The sequence below is a fragment of the Nipponia nippon genome, unplaced genomic scaffold, assembly GCF_047370975.1.
Source record: "Nipponia nippon isolate SJK-2023a ecotype South Korea unplaced genomic scaffold, ASM4737097v1 scaffold_2, whole genome shotgun sequence".
NCBI lineage: Eukaryota > Metazoa > Chordata > Aves > Pelecaniformes > Threskiornithidae > Nipponia > Nipponia nippon.
In genome coordinates, this window is record NW_028262336.1 from 27,303,265 (window position 1) to 27,323,254 (window position 19,990).

Consider the following 19,990-nt stretch of genomic DNA (forward strand, 5'->3'; position numbering starts at 1 on the left):
GATGCACTAGTAGCTGTCACAACGAGTAATTTTCCCGGATTCATAAATTTAAAGGGCCATTACACCTCCTGTATATTTAATCAAGAATCTCCTAGGCCGGTACAAACTATTAATACAAAAGGCTTCGAAGGTCACCGTGCAGTCCATCTTCTGCTGGTTTAGGGGTGCGCCCCGCGGCGGGCACAGGCAGTCACCCTCACTTCCTTGGAAGTCTGCAACTTAAAACCGCGCCTCACCGCCGCGTTGCTCTCTGTTATTCCGCAACATCTGAATTTTTGTTTCGTGATTTCACCCTGTTATTCCTACTTCCACCCCGGGTGGGTTTGACTTCGGGAAAAGTACCGTCAGGGACTATGGTCGTCTTTGAGAAGTTTAAGCTTTTCGTAATGAAAGTTTATTCTGTTGCAACAAATGTCCTTGGGCTTACGAGGACCTCAGCGTTTAAAAATAAATAAATCGGAGGGAAGAGCTGCTGAGTACAGCACAGTGCAACGCAGCCCCGGGATGCGCGGGGGCATCGCGCTGGCCCCACGGCGAGGAGGAGGAGAAGGAGGCGCAGGCGGCGAGCGATGCGCCCGGGGCTGGCGCGGAGCTGCCGCTCGGCGCGGAGCTGCTGCCCGCCGCGGCTCCCCGCCCCGGGGCGCCCCAGGCCGGCGCACAGCCCCGCAGCCCGCCGCCGCTCCCCGCGCTCGGTGCAGCCTCCTCCGACGCCTTAAAACTTTCGGGGTGGCGGCGGCGGGCTGGCTTCGCCGGCGCGGGGGCAGAGCCCCGCGGGCGCGGGCGTTCCGTCCCGGCTGCCGCACCTGCTCCACGGCCGCCTTCCCGGGCGCCCCCGGCCCGCCAGGCGCCGCCCCGTTACCCCGGGCCGAGGCGCGGCCGGGCCGGGCCGCCCCCCCCCGGCCGCGCCTCACGCCCCGCCGGCGTCGCCCGGCGGTTATTAACCGCTGCCGCCGGTGGGGAGCGGCCGTTGCCGGGAAGATGGCGAGCCGCAGCCTCCGCCTGCTGCTCCTCGGTTACTTGGGGGTCCTGAGCTGTAAGTGGCCGCGTCCCTTCCCCGCGGAGCGGGCGTGGGGGCTGTCGCGTACCGCTCCCTCCGGGAGCGCCCCGGCCGCTGGGCTCCGCGCCCCGCTACGGCGCTGGGCTCCCCGGCCGCGGGGGGGACGGGGCCCCCCAAGTCTCTGTGTGCGCGTTGACGGGGGGAGGGCCCGGCCCCTTCCCCGGCCCGGCCCGGCCGCGCCCCGCCGAGAGCCGCGCCCACCCCCGCGGCGCCGCCGCCCGGCCCGGGGAGCCTGCGGGCAGGGCGAGGGGGGCCGCGGCGGGACGGCGTTTCCCCTCCCTCGCCCCCGGAGCGAGAGGGGCCAAGCCGCCTCTCCAACGGCGGAATAGAAGCGGACGCGTCCTTCGCTGCAGCCGGGGGAGTGCGCGCTGATTACTTCCATGTGTCTCTTGTTTTCGCACAGATGTAACCTGTTTAACCCGGGCCTGTTTCAGCGCAAGCCAGTGGCTTTCTGCAGTGATGCAAACTTTAGGATGCAGGCTGCGTAGTTTGCTTTTCTGATGGCCTTTGCAAGATGAATGAGCAAGTGACGGGAGCGTGTTTTCTGTTGGCAGCGCTGGATGCTGCAGCTCCAGAACAGACTTAAGTTTCCGATGTTTTTGTGGTCCTATTGTCTAACTCATTAAAAACAAAGGGGGGGGGGGGTGGAGGAGATGTTAAAATAAATTGGCAAAAGCTGCGCCACCCAGAAAGCCCATGCAAATAAGAAAAAACAGATCGTGGGGCCACATACCTGTGAAGCAGCAGTGAATTAACATACAGTGTTAATAGAGCCAGTCGTGTGCTAAGGCTGTTGCTTTCAGGTCACGTCTTACTGTGCTCCTGTTGTATGCTTCTTGTGCCTTCTTGCTGGTATTTTAGGGAAAGAGGCTGTACATGGAAGTAAATGTTTTGAAAAGAGTTATGTAGCACAGTCTTGTAATGAAGTGACCACCTGGGACGGGTTCTCAATCCTCAGGCTGCTCAGCTTTCTGGTTAGTTGTGTCTGTTGGCAGTGCTGGCTTTGACCAGTGAGGAAATTATAGAGGGTGGTTTGGAAGCAGTACAGTGGATCGAAGTCTGGTGCCTATGTTGTTCTCAGACATGCATTTTTTTTCTTCTTCCTGTCCCAATTCTCAAGAAACGCCAGGTGGGGAGAAGGTTTACCAGCAAGGTGCTGATAAGAAGTCGTCACATGGAGAAAGTGACTGTAGGTGGGTGTGCAAACGCTGATTGTTTGTGTGAGCCAGAGGAAATCCAGGCAGAAATCCAGGCAATCAGGAGTCTGCTGCTACTGAGCATGTTCACATTAACAATAAGACTGAGTAATACCGGCGTCCAAGTCGGATGTATGGGCTGAGCGGTCTCCTATGTGGGACTGGGGCGCACTGTGCCATGGAGATAGTGGGGAATGGGCAGAAACTAATGAGGAAAAGAAAGTAGTGGTTGATACCTGAAGCGTGTGAACGTTATACTGTGGAGTAGGTCTAGAGAACTTGGTAGGTTAGCTGCAGAAATTAAGAGTTCTATAAGTTGGCCAAAGGAAGTCAGCATAGCCAAGAACAGTGCTGAGGTAGATGAGGTTTGGTTTGCTTTTCAGTGAGAATCTACTAAGAAATACTAATGACCTGCAGAAATAGTGGTCTCTCTGAGTTAAAGCTTCTCTTTTACCTTTCATTTAGGGGAAAGTAAGGGAGCTGGAGGTCTCCAATCATATTCTGTCAGCAGGAGCTCCTGAAACTGATGTTATCTGGGAAGTTTTAAAAGGTGCCACAGAGTAAGACCTGCGAGCTCTGTTGGCAAGACAGAAAATGTACAGAAATGATTGTTATTAATCATCATGGCTACTCTGCAGGAGATAGCACATACTGATGAACTGGCCTCTTTCTGAAGATTCTAGGTGTGATATTTTATTTTTGTTTTTCCTTGCGTTAATGTACGTTAGAAATTAAGCTGTTGATGCTGGAAGCAAATCTAGTACAATGCCTCTGTGTGAGGACAATGCAGAGGCAATAAATAGTAGTCTTACATAAACATTTGATTGAGCTCACTGGGGTAGTTTGAGCAATAAATAAGGTGAGCTTTTGTTTGTTTGTTTTTGGCGTTAAAACAAACACTCCTTAGTGCTCAGGAATCTTTCAGCAAGATACAGAGGTTCTAGACCAAAAAAGCCTTTTGTGTTTTCCCCCCTCGCCCCCAACAAGAAATCATAAAGCGTAACTGCATTGGCTGTAGGAATTGACAGTGGAAGTCTTTAAACTATGCTTTCCTGATGATATGTGATGTACTCAAAATTGAGAATATTGTCAACCCCCAGTCTTCTCTTGAACCTTCTTTGTTTGCTGCATTAACTTGGTAGGGACTCTACTCTGATTTCTAAATCAGCGTCCGTGTTCAGGTGAGGTGGTATTTCTTGAGTTTGTAAGACTGCACGCTTCTATCTGTACAATATAATGCTGTAAAGCAGACTACCTATTTTTTTGGAGAGGGAGTGGGGGGAAGTGACATCAAAGGAAGGTTCCTTCTCTTGCTGTTTTAATTGAGAAGTAGTATTTCTTTGCTATAGACTGCTAGTAGCCTACAAACCTGCACAGACTCTTAGATACCATAACATAGGCTGTGAGATGACAGTAAGCTTCTTAAATATAAACAAACAAATGAAAATTAACTACAGAAAAGCAATGCTTGTTTCTAATGTTCAGGCTACCTTTTTTCATTTATCACTGTGGTGACACTGCACAAGATACCCAAATGCTTCTAAAACGGATAAAAATGGAGGTCTTGGTTGGAAGACCTTCCTGTCTTTAAAAGGGAGACATGCTCCTCTTTCTAGCTTGTGTTATAACCTTCACAATTTCACCCTCTTGGTCAGATCCTCAGGGCTCAGAAGAAATTTTGGCTGTGAGTTATTGGCATATCCCTCAGAAATCATGGCCTTTGCTGCATTTGAGCAAGTCACGCTATTTCCCTTAAACTTAGGCATGCTACTTGTAAGTGGCTCTCTTTCTGAGAGGCCTCAGCCAGAAGCAGTGCTGTTTTGTGGTAAGGGCTTTGTGTCTCTCCTCAATCTCTCCAGGTCCCTGGCTGGCCCTGCGGTATCCTTAAGTCAGGTTACTGGCCCCGCAGCCTGCTATGGGATGTGCAAAAGAAAAAATTGAGCGCGACTGTCTTCCCTCACTGCTTACAGGAGAGAGGAAACGTACCTGGAAATGTCATGTCACGACAATCACAATTCCTCTTGTTTTCTTCTGTTTAAGGTGGATGTATGGAAGTGGAGGGCTTGCTTTTGCTGTTGCTTGGCCTCTGAGGTCCTGTTTTCTCAGCTTTAATGTTGCAATAGTTCTTTGTTCATGTCATAGGACATGTATTTCTCGTAATTGTGAATACCATAGGGCATCTGGCATTAATAATGAGAGTTAAAACTACCACTGTGATTAGCAGATCTAATTGAGCCTGGACGAGGTCTTCTCATTGGCTATTTAACTGAATTACACAAAGATATTTTTGTGATTGTTTCCTGTATTATACCTATATTTCCTACTGCAGACTGTTTTGGCAGCAACATGGTAGCTGCCAGGTTCTGCTGCAGAAACTGGCTGATGAGATCACAAATGATTAGATAAGAACTCGCAAGTAGTTGAACTTTGACTTCACCTTTTCTCTTTAGCTGGCTGACTTAAAACAAGTGGGATCATCTTTCATGACCTAGAGCTACCAAACTTGTCCGTGTCCACTGACTAACCCCAAATGTTATTGGGGGTGTGTGCAGACTTGTTTTTAAAGCAGTGAGCTAAAAATGCTGGAGAAGGCTTTTACCCTTCCTCAAAGGGTGCCCCAAGTGCTTTAGCTTCTTCTGAATTGCTGGTGGTCATGAGAGAAAAGTCCTCTTCTTACCTATGGGAGAATCTTGTACAACTGATATTAAAAAAAAAAAAAAAAATCCCATTTTCTCCTAATTTCACATGAGTAAATAATAGTGATATTTCTTCACTGAAGATGTACAGTGACATGAATGTGAATCTTCTGCAACAGCAGTAAGCAAGCTTCCCTTGTTGGGGGGTGTGTAGGTTTGGGAAGCCAGTGCTTTTGGAGGGGCAGGAACAACTAGTAATTTAGTTCTGAAATTGGAATTTAAAAGTTTACCTATGGTATGGTCTACTTAGAGTCCATCAATGCTCAAAATGTCATCTTTCTGTTGGAGCGCTTCTGCAGACAGTCTGTTTATCACTGGTTCTCTGCAGCTGGCGATCTCTTTTAGAAACACATTTTGTTCTCAAAGTAAGGCTTAGTGTCATACTTTCTCTTAGCGATACTAGAGGTGACTCCGGTGTAAATGCTTATGTAAAGGAAGATTACTAAGAAATGTTCGCGCAGCCAGAAATGTCATTGCAATATAAATATCTTGTATATCAAAACAATTGAAGCACAAGGTTGTCATTGCAGACTATTTGCCTGGGCCATATGGAATGCCTAAATTAGGGTTCCCTTGAAGTTATACAATGATATTAAAAAAAAAAAAAAGAAATGCTTAAAACAGTGTCCCTGTGGATGTATACAATGAACTATCTCATTGCTGTTTTTTCTTGTTTGGGTGGTTGTTTTGTTTTTTTTTTTCCTCTACTGTGATAACTTTGTGGCACTATTGCATATATATGGGCAAATAGTTGGTTTACAAGTTCTTACTTTCTAGTTTAGTGGCTAATTTATAATGGGGTGAGCACTTTAATGGAAACTGAGGGAAATCTTATGTGGAAGCTGAAAGGCAATTCATTTACCAGGAAGCAATTCCAGGTAGCTCACCTCCCCACCCCCAATTTGGTAAAGCTAGCTTTGTTACAGTATTACTTTCTGGCATGTCTTTTCCCATCCGGAGTACTTTTCAAAGAACTATCAGTTTTAACAAAACATTTCTGCAAAAAAGCAGGTCGTGTCTTCCTCCAAAGCCTTCTATGTGGTTGTGCTGTAATTCCACCACAGGAAGCTTAAAGCAAATATTATGGTGTCTTGTAATCGAGACAAATTATTCGCTTCCTTCATCTAAATGCTGGGTTTTTCAGGGAAATTAATATGTATTTCAAAGAATGAGACAGCAAATGAGGCTGGAGAAGCATTTGGATGATTGCCAGTGCTTGTGCTCACCTGTATTTCCAAAGCCACTTTTTTCTGGAGGGCTCCAATGGGTTATGTCACCTCTATGCTCACAGTATATCATTGAGCACTCAAGTGCTTATATAAAATTTCTTAAACGAGGCAGAAGGTGAGCTTGGCAGCTGAACATCTGGTCCTGTTCACTTGTCAGTTTCTAATATACACTGGGAGGTGAAGGAGCTTTTGGAGAAGGAAGAAGGGGAAAATAGCCATTTCTGAACAACAGCAATAAATGCAACAGCAGTAGTTGTTGAACCATGAGTAAGTCTGTAACCTCTCCTGGTTAATAGGAATTAAAGCAGGCATTCAGTTTCTCTCAGATTATTTGCAGGGGAAGACACAATAGAAAAATCTGGTAATAAGCCTTTTTGAATGCTTTTTACACATTCAAAACTTAGCAGTTTTTAGTAAGAGATGGTAAGTTCCAACTTGCATTGAAATAGCTACAACTTGATCCTGGCTGTTTAAAAAAGTAAGAAATGGTCAGACTTGAGCTGGAAAGAACTGACCCTACAGGTATGAAGTTTCAATAGATATATTTACATAGCTTTTATTTGGATTAACTTCTTAAAAGTTGAACACGCTCTCAAGCCTGTCCAAACCACTGGATCAGACTCAAAGGGAAACAAAACATATTACCTGTATGGAAAGTGATGTATTATAGCGTTGTTTTGGGACCAGATAACGTTAACAATAGGGGCTATATTTGCTGTTCACAAACTGCTAGCGTAGTACTTGGAGGTAATGATGGAATGTGCATTCTTGAGAAGTGACTTTTGCTCAAATTAATACAATAAAGAAACAAAAATTATTATGTATTGTATCTCAGCCTGCAGAAAGTGCCCAGTATGAATTGGGAAAAATTCTTGGGGGTGGTATGCTAAAGACTTGTGTATGTTGGCTAGAGCTGGGTTAGAGTTGGAGCAGTGTTTGTGCTTGGCATACTTGTAAACATATGAGGAAATGATATGCAGAAACCTGGAGTTTGAATACATATTAGGTGAGTTAGACAGTAGTTTACCACTTGAACGTATAGACAGTACTTATCTCCAGGAGGCCCTGGTTCATAACTGAAGCCTTCTAGTAGCTGTGCTGGCAAAAATGAGTAAAAACGCATCATCTGGAATGATATCTGTAGAATGCGTAGGTGTGTTTAGGTGCATGTTATGGCTAGCTTTTGTGCTCCAGTAGCCTTTCTGTTTCTATAAAATGGTCTTAAAAAGTAAATATTGGTGCTTTGCCTTTTGACTGTTGGGCCACCTAAACTGATTTTCTACCCCTCCTCCAGTCTTTAAGCTAGTCAACCACAAAGGTGAGAAATTCTCTCTTAAACTCCTGGCTTGGTTTTTGTGGCTCTTGTTTTATGTACCCTTGTGCCAGCTTGACTGGGATTTCAGGGAGTGTGACAGGGCTTTGCAGCTTTGACACCATTCAAACTGGTGGTGGTGAGCACTGCTGAAACTGGGATTCAAACAAGCTGTCCTATGTATTTAATAATGAAGGGCTATACATCTGTATTTGAGGAGGCTGCTTCCCTGTCTAAATACAGAAAAATCTGAGAGGGCACAGTGGCTGGGGATGAGAAGTATGGGCTTTGGTGTGCCAAGACCCGTGCAGGGCTGCTGGCTGGGAGCCCCTGCAGCTCTGGCTTGAGGTGTTGCTCAGTGGCGTCGGCTGGGGCATTCTGAGCTGCTGTTTTCATGCTACAGAGCTTTGCTGGGTCTGATTGACTGGTGTTAAGGTGTTGAGCTTACTTGAGAGCCTGAACACTTTTTAAACGTAGATTGGGGGAAAGTCAGACCCTGCTGAAAACAAAACACTTAGCTGACCCATGCTATATGAAAGGTCTGTGTGTTAATTAAGTTAACTCTTAGTTAATTCTGAACAGAAATATATGCTTTCTGTAATAAATGTGACATGACTGGAGACTCTAAATGCTGCTGCTGAGTTAAACAAATTTTAACATGGTATTTTGCCAATTAAGATGTTGTTATATGTCAAGATTTGGAAAGGGTATAAATTTTAGTCACTTCCAACAGATAAATGCATATATTTCATTGCTTGAGACTTAGAAGATCATAACTAATCTGTGACTTATACTGTGTACAAACAACTCCAGCTTGTTTCAGATGTTTGCAACTCTTAACTGTAGGAATAATTAAATAGAGGACAATTATCTCTAAAACTGAAGTAGTAGAATATCAAAGGAAGACATCACTGGTGTCTGCTTAGCATTGTTCAGAAACAAAAATATGTAATAAATGTTGCTGTGTTGAGTTCTTTTTTTTGTGTGTTGTTGCTGGGTTGAGTTCTTTTTTTGTGTGTTGTTGGTTTGTTGGAGGTTTTTTGTGTCTCTGTTCATCTCCCCTGCTTTTCTTTAAAGAACAAACATGTATTACAGGGTTCCCCTTGGAAAGTGGGGAAGGGGTGTGTCTTCTTTTTTTTTCCTTTCTTTCTTTCTTTCTCCTCTAATGTCCACATAAAGTCCAATGAAAAGATCATTAATAGCAATGCTTAGACGCTGGAAGAGTTTCTGTAGAAAAGGTCTTTATCCTCTGAGAAGACTTAGTAGCTTTCCATTTAAATGTCAGTAAATATTTTTATGTGAAAGGTAAATATTTTCTTTTTAGTCAGTATTTGAGTATTCTTTGTATCTTGCAATGAATGCTGCTGTTGCCTTCTGTTCACCAACGTAATGGTCCTCCCTGGTGTAATGTGATTCACTGATACGCAAGAATGTCATAATCATTTGAGAGGCTCCTGAAAGGAAAATCAATATTGGAATAGAGCAATACAGCATCTGAAAATGTAAAAGACAAGGAAGGTCGCGACAGCCAAGTAGTAGTAAGGGCTCATAAGGTTTTTAAGATGATGCTGTTGTAGCATTGGAGTGACTAGTAAAGCAAACAAATTCAGACACTCCAGATTCACTTGTAACGTCAAAGTTGGTGCCTGGGAGAGGAGGTAGAGAGAAGTAAGCAGATGTGTCCATAGTACAAGCATGCTTAGACATCAAGAAGTGACCCTTTGGGCTGCATTAGTGTGTGGTTTTGCTACTTGCCATACAGTCTAAGAGGCCTTCACATCATTCTATTTGTAAGTCAGTCAATTGCTTCCCCCCCCCAAAATAAGGCCTACATCCTGGACATCAACTAGCGCTGTTTTGAATCAAGTGATACAGAAGTCTTCTGAAATGTATTAGGCATAAAAAGTAAATGTGATTCTTTTCTTTCTACGTGTTCAATTTAAGTGTTGTTGAAATGATGGCTCAGGGGTACTTCCAGAAGTTCATGTACTTATAGCACTCATCTTCAGAGCCTTTCAATAAATAATGTTCTAGGGGATAAAAGTCTTCTGGGGAAGCTGTTTAACAACAGGGAATCAGCACCATATGTAGAGAAACTAACTAAAAAATTGTTTTCGGCTCTACTTTTCCCCTGTCAGTGCACGCTCTATCTGTTTCTTATTTCATTCATGTTCCAGTTGTATCTCTAGCTGAGCCCTCAAGACTGTAACAGTCCACACACAGATGCTGTTTGCTTTCCAACTGTGTTCAAATTCTTAGCCCCCTTTTTTAGCAGGGAGAAGGAAGGGAAAACGGTGCTACAAATGCTTTGCCTAGTTGCCAGAGTGCAGTAGCTTTCTAACGTAAATAGCTGTGGGGAGAATGCACTGATTTTTGTGAGAGAAGAATGAAGTGATGCTTCATAAGCATTTAAACTTACTTAAAGTCTATTCGAAGCTTTTTGAAAGCTATGTAAACAGAAAGAGGAGTGGGATGGCCAGTTCTTATATGTACAGACTTCCAGGTGCAGAACACTTATCTTGAGTTAAAGCAAACTTAATGTCTGCTATGGAACATCACAGCAGCGCAGAAGTTTTTTTTCTTACCTTTTTAAGCTAGTCTTCAGTCTAACAGAAAAGTCGTAGAAAACTTACATTTTCTTATGAAAATGTCATAAAACTTTAAGACAGATACTGTGTCTTCTAGTAAAATAATTAAACCTAAAAGAATAGCATATCTATATAACAAAATCTACTAAACCCAAAAGATAATTTTATGCTTCACTTTGGAAAGCTGGGAATAAGTCAGTATTTAGGATCAGCCTAGCATTTTATAAACTCTGAACACAACTGGTTTTAACTTTATCTAATTGGGGGTGTGGGGGGGGCAAAGTTGAACTTGGATCTTATTGGTATCTTTAGCAATTGATTGTATACATCAGTGTCCCCCCAGCCCCCAAAGCAAAAGAGCAGCTTGGAGGTAGAACAGGATGGGCAAGGAACAGAGCTGTTGTTTGTTACTGAAGCGATGCTGTACCTGTGGATTCCAGCAGAAATTAATGTTACAAGCAGTGAACAAAATATTGGGAGGGGGTAAGGAGGAATTTGCCCTTCTTTTGAAGCTGAATTAGCTCACATTACATGAATACAAAGAGAAGGAGAGGGATAAGTCATAACTAGAGAGAATATCAATTGAACTAACAGTGTAGCTTGTGCGTCCAATATGTACATAAAGAAGTTGACTTGGGCCCTAGTAACCCTGTTTACAGGCATACTATTTAAAATACTATGTCCAATATAGATATATTAGTAACTTAAACACCTTCAGTTTTGGGGTGGGACTAATCAGCTGAAAACTAGAAAAATTGTCTACTGCATCATGTTGCTGTTAAGGCTGCAATCCTGCACCTATATGCTGCATTCGGATCCCTTATAACTTTATGGAGCCCTGCTGAAATCTTGTATGTAAAAATGTGGTATGGAATATGATTATTTTAGATTATCAATTGTTCTTTAGCTGCCTCTGCCTTGGGATGGGGAACGTGTGCTGGGTGGACAGATAGTATCCTAGGAAGCTCCTATGGCTAAATGTGGCAAGGGGCTTAGTTAAGAAATCAGACTGTTTAAGTAGAAAATATGTGTAGACTTGGCTATGAAGAGTTGCATATCTGTGAACTCTGAAGTGGATACTCTTTCCTGTGAAAGAGTAATTATTTTTTTCTTGTAAGGAACCCATCCTAAAACAATACCTGGTACTTGTAAACGTAAACCATAAAAGCTTATGGGCTTATTTTACAAAGGTGCTTTCAGGAGAACTGTTGAACTTAAGTCGGTGATGAGTTCCTCTTCTAGAAGAGAAAGCTGGTAGCAATCTATTATTCAACAAGCCATCTGGTTCCCCATCTTGATTTCTTGACCACTCATAGCTCTGCTTGTGCTAGCTCTGTACCATCCAGGCACATTGCAAGAAGCTCAGCCCTGCAATAACAGTGGGAATAAATATGTAAATGTGCCCAGATCCTCTTCTTACTAAAACATATTGTTCTGTGAATTTAGAGCTGAACTCTAAAGACCTTATTTTGTGTTTGGGTTCCATGTGATCACAGCGCTTATGCTGATGTGCGTCTGCCTGTATGATCTGCTTGCCAGCATAGTCCTTGGCCTGTTCTTCAGTCATCTTTTTTAAAAAGAGATCCTTAAACCGAAATTAGTTGACCTGAGTTGAAGGAGCACAAGCACCTTCAAAGTGGTATTATTTAGTCTTATTTCTAAAGGAAGCTTCAGTTTAAGTAATAATAGTGTCACACAAGTTTCTAGAGCATCAATATCTCATGAGCAGTTGGTTATAAAGGAAATATCGGCAGAAGTAGGCAAAGCAGATGGCAAAAGAGTAATCTAAAGCAGCGTATATGCCTATCTGGGAGTCATGGTTTCATGAAATGTGTTATCTATTGACTCTAACAAGTGTTCTAGAAAGGTAACATGCAGTTTTTGATGATATTGTATCTTATGTGTGTTGTAGAGTATTCCGGATATAGCCATTTCAACTGCCAGACTTTTAAGCACCAAGTTGTGCTCGAGAAGGTAGTGACCCAGGGGGCTGAATCCTTAATCAGATATGGCTTATTCTAAAAAAATAAAAAAATAAAAAAATAAAAAAAATCTAATGGCTTTAAAAAAAAATTTCCCAGCTCTACATGTTCCTGGTACTGTTTCTGTCTCTGAACTGTGACTGGATTGACTAATTCTGACAAGATTATTTGTCTTCCATACAAATTCTGTCTCCTGGATTATTTTTTTGATGTAGTTTTACAGCATTACAGAATTGCTGACATCTTTTTTGTTTCATTTTTGTGAGAGTGAAACAGCTGGTACTTTCTTAGTTTAAGTACCTGCAGATGAGATCATCAAATCCTATTACATGAAGCAGCAAACCGGTGAATTGTGAATGTTAGCTCACATACTGAGATTTCCCTTCTTCTGACACACAGCAGCCAAGTGTTTCATTGGCGAACCTTACCCAAACATTCTGGAGGATGTGGCTCCTAACACATCTCTTCTGTTGAGAAGCTGTGATGATCACCAAGTTAACATTTATGCTTGATTTTAAAAATAAATAAAGCACAGAGTTACCCTATTATGTTTATTCCTGTTTCCTGTGTAACTTTCCATTGTTGTTCTTCTAATGTTTTCTAATCTGAATACCCATATGTTGTTTTGCTTGTGTAGCTTTTAATGTGATGAAGACTGTAGTCGGTTTTTTTGGTTTGTTTGTGTGTGGGTTTTTTGTGGTTTGTTTTTTTTTCTTTTTTTACTCTCTTCATCCCCTTTAAAGAAAACTTGGCACCTATTATACTGTGACCTATTGTTCCTAGCTCTACCTTCCGGAGGATTTCTTCTAATCACCCTTCTCCTTTAAGTGTACAAAACATCTTCTGTTTGTTCTAGCTCCTCTTGATATGTATCAGCCTTAACTGAATTGAAGGAGTGGCTTCAGTCTTGTTCAAATGTGCCAGAAGGTGCCTCTATAAAATTTGATGTTAAAGAACTAAACTATATATTAAAAGCCTGTAGAATTAAGGCTAAAGATATGCATTCGTACTGTAAACTACGATGTTGATTGAAAGTAATAGTCATCAAATATGACTGTTAGCTGCTTCTGGCAAGAAGAGACTATTGAGCAAACTTGGCAGTGTTAGAGATCATGTGTGAATGAAAATGGGATGAGCTAATTTGGCAATTGCATTTGGATTATTAGGAAGGGTTTACCAAATTCTTTTGGCCAGGAGAGAAGTGGTCATCATGTTCCCAGCTCATATTAGCAAAGAATCTGGTCAGTAGTCTGGAGGAAAAAAGTTAAAAAGCCAGGTTCAGTGATGTTTATCACTGTTAGGATGCAGTCCTAAAATTCATGGTTCGAGTGAAATTTGCTCACGTGAAAACAACCCCCCCCAGTTATTGGAAACATCACCTTAGAAATCCCAAATTCACAAAGCATTGCACAAGGCTCTTGCTGAGTATTTGTATTTAAAGAGCATCCTACTGTTTTTGGAAAGACTCTGACTTTTTTTTTTTTTTAAATGGACATGCTAGCTAGAATGAAGTCATGGTATGTCCCAAAGTCAGCAAAAATTGAATGTGAGAAAGCCTGTGTAAAGCCCTTTTTAAAAACTAACGACAAGGAGTTATTGTTACATCCATTGCATATTTATATAGAAGTATATTCTAGGTCAATATTTGCTTCGGAGAGAACAATTTTTTTTCTTTAAGTAATGTATTTCAGATATATCATCCCTTTCAATGGGGGACATAAGGTGAAAACGATGACTTGGCTTTGCTGAAAATGAGACATTTGGGTGTAGTTGGTCAAATTAGCTATCCTACCTGCTACTTAGGATCTGTTTACAATGCACGGTTCTGGTTAGTTAGCTACTCCTATACCTTTAGAAGCCAGAACTTAATACGTACTCACACACACTCATCCTCTGCAGTGAAAGTGCTTTGTAGAAATGCTTAGATTAATCAAAAAGGGGTTGGGAGGACCTACTGGGGAAAAACTGCTATAAACTTGAGAAACGACTGAGGATGCATGGGAAATTTGGTTCCAGCTTAAATGAGTAAGACTAACTATGGGGAGAGACATTGCTTTACTATAACAATGTATTTACTTGCAACAATTTAAAATTGTAGCATCTTGATGTTCTTCCTAGCATCTGGAAATATGATCCCACAGTGAGGGAGCTTGGATGACTTCACTGGTTCTGAATGAGCAGGGACTCCAGTTTTGTATGGCGTTTACTGGAATTGTAACTAATGCTGGTTGGCACAGTTGGAAAGCAAACTAGATTTGTTTTCAGGCTTTTTTAGATAATAATGTGTGTATTTGTACATATATAAATGACGCGACTTCTCAAAAGTGTTTATCCTTTTCAAATTGCTTGGCAATTCCAGCAGAAGTCACTTAAACGTTGTAGGAGATTTCAGAGATCTTTATCTCAAATTGAGGACCAGAATGGTTGTGCGGGTTTTGGGGGGGATTGTTTGTTTCTTCTATTTTCCCAACTCTCCTGTGTTTCAGGGCTGATTTTATAGTTGATGTAAATCAGTCTAGTACTATTGACTTCAGAGGAACATGCCAGTTTGCACTGGGTACCTAGCTTTGTTTTGTAAATTTAATAATCATTCTATGATAATTTCTCTAGGTATTTGCACAGGCAAGTGTTTTGCTGAATTGTTACACCTCGTAATGCAACTGGAAATCTGTTTCTTCAGATCACTGCTATTGTGTGTGATATGAGGTGGGCGGGACAGCAGTGGCAAGGGGCTTCTACTCCCATAGCCTATTCTCATGGTCTTTTGAAACATGATGGTACTAGCCAGAAGTTGCCAGCACCCTGATGCATCTTAAAATAAGCAACAGCTGAAGCAGCTATAGGCTTGCACTGCATTTACAAGCTGTCTTTGAGCCGCTGCTGAGTTGCTGTGGAAACCACTGTTGAGCAGGACTGGGAGAGGGCTGGAAAATAGGCTTTTTTGTGAGAGCCTGACTAGTTTAAAACCCCATCCCCCGTTTTCAGAAGCTCCCTCTGAATTGCCATGGAGACAAGAAGAGTAGCAGAGTTTTGAGTCTTGTAAAAGTGTGAGCTATAAATATTTACTTGTTTAATAGCATGTGCTTTCTGGATGGTCTCTCTGTTGGAACAAACGTTGAGCCTTTGCAAGCTGTGAATTCAAACTGTTCCTCTCTTCTGTGTGAGTAGAAAAAGAGGAGGCAAAAAAAAAAAACTTTGAAAGGAATTGAACTTTACATTATGATTACTAATTATATAAAATAATTATGAACTTTTTTCCCCAGAATTTCCCACACCATCTCATGCAGTAATCTTTCAGTGTTGGGACTGCTGAAAGCACTTAAGAGGTGGTTCAGTTTGTCTGGAATTTGTCTGTTGTGCTTTGGTGTTCAGTTTCTTCAGAAAGGCTGACCTAAATAATCTCTTCCTTTCTTGTCCCGTGCCACTTGATTTCTATTCCCTACTTTCTCCTCTACAAGCACTTCCAGTTTTGTGTTTCTAGGGCCAGCTGTCCTTGGGGCTCTGCTTTGAAATGAATTATTAACATGATTTTAAACTCTTAGGACTACTACCAATAACTTTAGATAATTGGCTCTGAAAACTTCAGTCTCTCATTACTTTTACTTTCAAGATTATTTTTTTTTTCTTACCTTGACAGTTAAGACTAAAGGCACCATCAGCTGGTGTGCTAGCCTTCCAGACTGCACTAAACAGTACACACAAAGACGAGGATTAACGCATTCTTAGGTTGGCGTTATAAATGAAAACCTCTTTGCTAGGCTGCTCTGTAGTTGAGGCATTTAACACAAGAACTTCTTAGCCCTGTGAGACTGAGAGCTCCTCACATCATCCAGTACTAGCTTTTCATACAGGTAGAAATCCTGCTCTTAGTCACTTTCTGGCAAAGCTTCTCTTCCCCTGTTTAAATAACTCCTGGCTGGATGAAAATGCAGTTCTGCATTCTGTTTCTCATGTGACTTCTATTACAAAGGCAGAGTTACTGAAGCTGATTAAAACCTACTTTCTGTAACAGATGAGTGTGAAGGATTGTTTTTATTTTTATGCTACATCTAAATAAAACAGTGCCTTTTTCTATTAGGCTCCTAGACTTCTGGATATGTAATAAGTAGCAAATCCAAGAAAAACTATTGAACTTGAGCAGCTTGGCCACTGAAACTCTGTCACTTTAGCCAAAGTTTTGGTTGGTTTTGTTTGTTTGGGGGCTTTTGTGGTTGGTTGGTTGGTTTGTTTTTTCTGAAACAACATCCTACTTGTCAGGTTCTTGTGTTTGGAGGAACTACCCTAAAGTACACTTTAAGGTGACACCTTACTTTGCAATAGAGGTCCTGCAGGCGGGGTACCTTAAAACGTGACTGCTTTGTCTTACTTGCGTATCTGTGGATTTTTTTTTTTATTTGACTGCTTTTGCTCTTAATTTGAGATCTTTTAATTAAAGAAGGTGAAGAGAGTATCTGCTGACTTCCCAGCAAGACACTTAATGTGTGTGTTAGATATATAACCGACCTACCATCTGGTTGCTGGCCTTGTTATCAGCTTCAAATGTACAGCTCTGCTCAGGAGAGCAGACAGAGTGGAGGATTTCTCCATTGTGCATGGCTCTGAGCCTGGGCTAGAAGGGGGGAAAATGCCTTTGGGTTTTGGGGAAATTTTTTTGGTTTCACTGGGGGTGGGGAGAAAGTCAATTTTGTGTGCGTCAGATACTCAGCTGTAGAGATGGAATTTTAATTTTGTAATAGCTGCTCTTCCAAAAGAGAAGCCAAACCAAATATTGGATTTAACTATTTTCTTCCTCCTACTCCCACTGCCCCCACTCTTCCCTTGCTCCAAAAACCTAGTCCATTTCTCCATGAATAAAAAAGTTGTTAGGAGAGGGCTTGTATAAAAGGTGGGGAGGGAAAGCTAGCAGGTATCTATGCACACAGATTGTGGTTCATTACAAGGCTTTTCATGAGGTTTTTAATAAAAAAAAAAAAATGGAAAGGCATTTTCCTTATGGAAAAGGCACTGCCTACAACATAGAACATAGTAGCTGTGCTACTCTGCCAGTGAGCTTTTGTTCCCTGCATCCCCCTATTCTTTGAACCTTCTGAGTATCTAAAAGCCTGCCTCTTCTGCTGTATCTCTGTCATTCCCAAGAGTCAAGATCAAGATACTGCATTTCTAGTACTAAGGAGTGAAAATAAATAGCTGTATTTTTTTCCTGATGCTTGCAACACTACCAGCACAGATACACTGGAACAACTTCTTTGTAGTGCCAGGAAGCCAGCACTGCATCTGCTCCTATCGAGGAACAGTTTTCCTTAGAGTTGTAAGGACTAAAAACTTAACTTGTTTGTTAAAAGCAGTTTCTTCAAGCTGCTAGAAAAACTACTTTCATTTGTCACTAATGTTGGGATAGCACATGTGTACATAGTGTAGGATCCCTAGGTTTTCTTCCTTGATTAAAAACATCTGCAAGGTCTAGGTCCTAATTAGCCAGTAAGAGTGTTGAAAATCTTGCCACGTATTTCACAGCATGTTAAGCTACTTGCAAGAGCTGTATGTGTTACCGCCAGGTCTCAGAGAGTTGCAGCAGCTCCCGGGTCTGAACAGCTAAAACTTGATATGTTTAAGTCTAGCAGTTTCCAAAACACAACAGAAGTGCTGCTGACAGCTACCACATAAGGGAAGGGGTGGCTGAGAAGCTCTTTAAGTTCCTTTTGTGTTTTAGACCCCTTTAGCTGGTCAGCCAGAAAATGTGCCTTCTCTCTTAGGTTACCATCCTTTATGCAGTCACACCATGCCTATTGAAATACAAACTCACTCTCCGCATCTGGGCTTAGATGGGTTTATTATTCCCAGCCTTCACACACACCCCCCCCCCCTTCAGACTGCTCCATTATTTGTTTTCTGTGGGTGAAGATAGGCAGGGTTGGTTTTTTGTGAAGTGGATAAACTCTGCCCACAGTAAATCCTGTTCTGTTGTTATTCTTTAAGATTCAAGAAATTTTGTGACTCAAGATAACAGAAAGACTGAAGTTGATCTTTTTCCTCTTTTTTCCCCCCGTGATGTGGGATAATTTCTTCTAGCCCTTTTCCAAAATTTGAAGTCTTAATGCCATGTTTATGTTATGTTTACTTAATGAGGCTGGGTTTACTCCAGTTATTTCAGGCTATGTTTTGGTGCCTAAATTGCCGATTTTGGAGATCGGTTAAGGACTCCGGCCAACACAGGAGACTCCTGCAGAGGCTGTGAATACTCCTGATGTCTCTCCAGCGTGTTTGCTGGAGGTTAGCATTCAGCAAGCAGAAGTGACGGAAGGCAAAGGCTGCTTAAACGCTGACCACTGACAGCAACGTCGCTGGGAAGAGTGATGGGTCTGAGCCCTGGCTGCCTGTTGTTAACTGTCAGAGTTAACGTAGTCTAGCCTGGCAGTGCCACCGTGAGCAGGCTTGGTAGCATTTCAGTTGTAGCAACCACATCTTAGACTACTAAGAAGAATGGGAGCTAGTCTTTTTTTTTTTTTTTTTTTAAAATGTGATTCAGAACAAATTTTGTGCAATGGTAGATAGCTTCTCCTCCCCTTTCCCCATTTATGGACTACGTAATCTATGGACTACTTCTCTTAGGCAGAAATATGGCAACAGGAGAGCCAAAACAGATGTGAGTGTTTAAATGGTGTGACTATGGCAAAACTCTAGGTATCATTTGAGTACCTTGTGGCAGGTAGTTAACATAGCTGACAAGTCCTGCATCAGCATCTAAGCATGTTGCTGATGGTTTATCCTGAGGTGATCATATGTCAGAAGGATGCTAACACCAAACAGATGTCTGGTTTCCTATTCTCTTTCAGGGATTTCAGTAAGAGAACTGGCTTCATTATCACTTTATTCTTGGGACATCGGACTTCCTAAACTTACAGTATCCTCTGAAATCCTTTGTTAAGCTTTGCTCTAGACCACCTGCTATTTAGAACTTGGCAAAACAAATACCACAAGACTGCTTTTTTTTCTTGTACTTATAACTTTGTTTTGATTCTGTTCTCATGTAATTTCCTCCAGGCACACTGTTTCCTTTGATTTGGTTTGACTAATATGCTTTTCCTTAATGATTCCTCCAGCTAGTAGTATCAGCTTACAGCTGTGTGAGTGATTATCAAATGGAAAGTGTGTATTTTTGGGGTTTAATTCTAAACAAATGAAGCTACTGACACGTAAGAGTAGGGTTTTTTCAGTCTGTATAAAAGTGTTTGATGAACAAAAAGTTTACTAGTACAGTAATATGTCATCTTTTCACTATTGCTCTTTACATGGTGAATTAAAATCCAAAGCTTAAATCTTGGGTTCTGAATAATTGGCAAAGGCATTTCTAAAATGATATTTTAAGGAAGAGATGCTCTGGCTTTAAAGAGCTCTGTTGTCTTTCTGCTATGTCAGAATACATAATGGTTTTAAGGGGGTGCAAAGATAGCTGACCAAATTAAGTTACTCTTTGGACTCTACTGCTTCTTGAAGAGGGTCATGTATATATGTGGTTTGTGTGTGTGAGGAGGAGGGCTGTGTGTATGTTGAACTTCTTTCTTTCTTCTGACCCATTTTGTACTTATTGCATTGCAATAGGATCTTCATGTATTCTGTAAATCCCTGGATGCAAGGGGAGATATGGAGACTTTGTGCAATTGCAAGCTCCCAATACAAAGTATGCCAAGTAATTATAACCTCCATAGTGAGAAGTAAGTACCATGGTCCTGCCCCAAAAGTCATAAAACATGTTTTCTTATTGTGGCTTCTAGCTTATGAATACTTAGACCATGACAGCGTGCTGTGTGATATCTGTTTTAAAGAGGAGAGAAATTTCCAAGTCCCTGAAACAGTGACTGTAATACAGTGGTGAATTGCATGTATTTGAGCTGTTTTGCATCCAGAGAAGGTTGATGTGCCAATAATTTAT

The 19,990-nt window shown here is 41.9% G+C and overlaps 1 protein-coding gene across 9 annotated transcripts in view; it reads left to right on the top strand.

Annotated features, from left to right (window-relative positions):
* The first annotated feature begins 890 nt into the window (after positions 1 to 890).
* The window catches only part of JAM2 (junctional adhesion molecule 2), a 37,856-nt gene continuing 18,756 nt past the window's right edge, over positions 891 to 19,990 (top strand). For 2 of the 9 annotated variants that reach the window (XR_015705150.1, XM_087759216.1), the window contains exons 1-3: positions 952 to 1,033; positions 1,461 to 2,250; positions 19,660 to 19,772. Coding sequence is in view for 6 of the 9 variants with exons in the window: in XM_087759216.1 (XP_087615342.1) it covers positions 2,126 to 2,250; positions 19,660 to 19,772 (238 nt within the window). In the remaining 3 variants the exon portion in view is untranslated. Of the gene's footprint in view, positions 1,034 to 1,460; positions 2,251 to 2,839; positions 2,937 to 18,662; positions 18,704 to 19,659; positions 19,773 to 19,990 lie in introns of those variants that run through there. The other 7 variants (XM_087759222.1, XM_087759219.1, XM_087759221.1 and 4 more) reach the window with 6 other exon arrangements.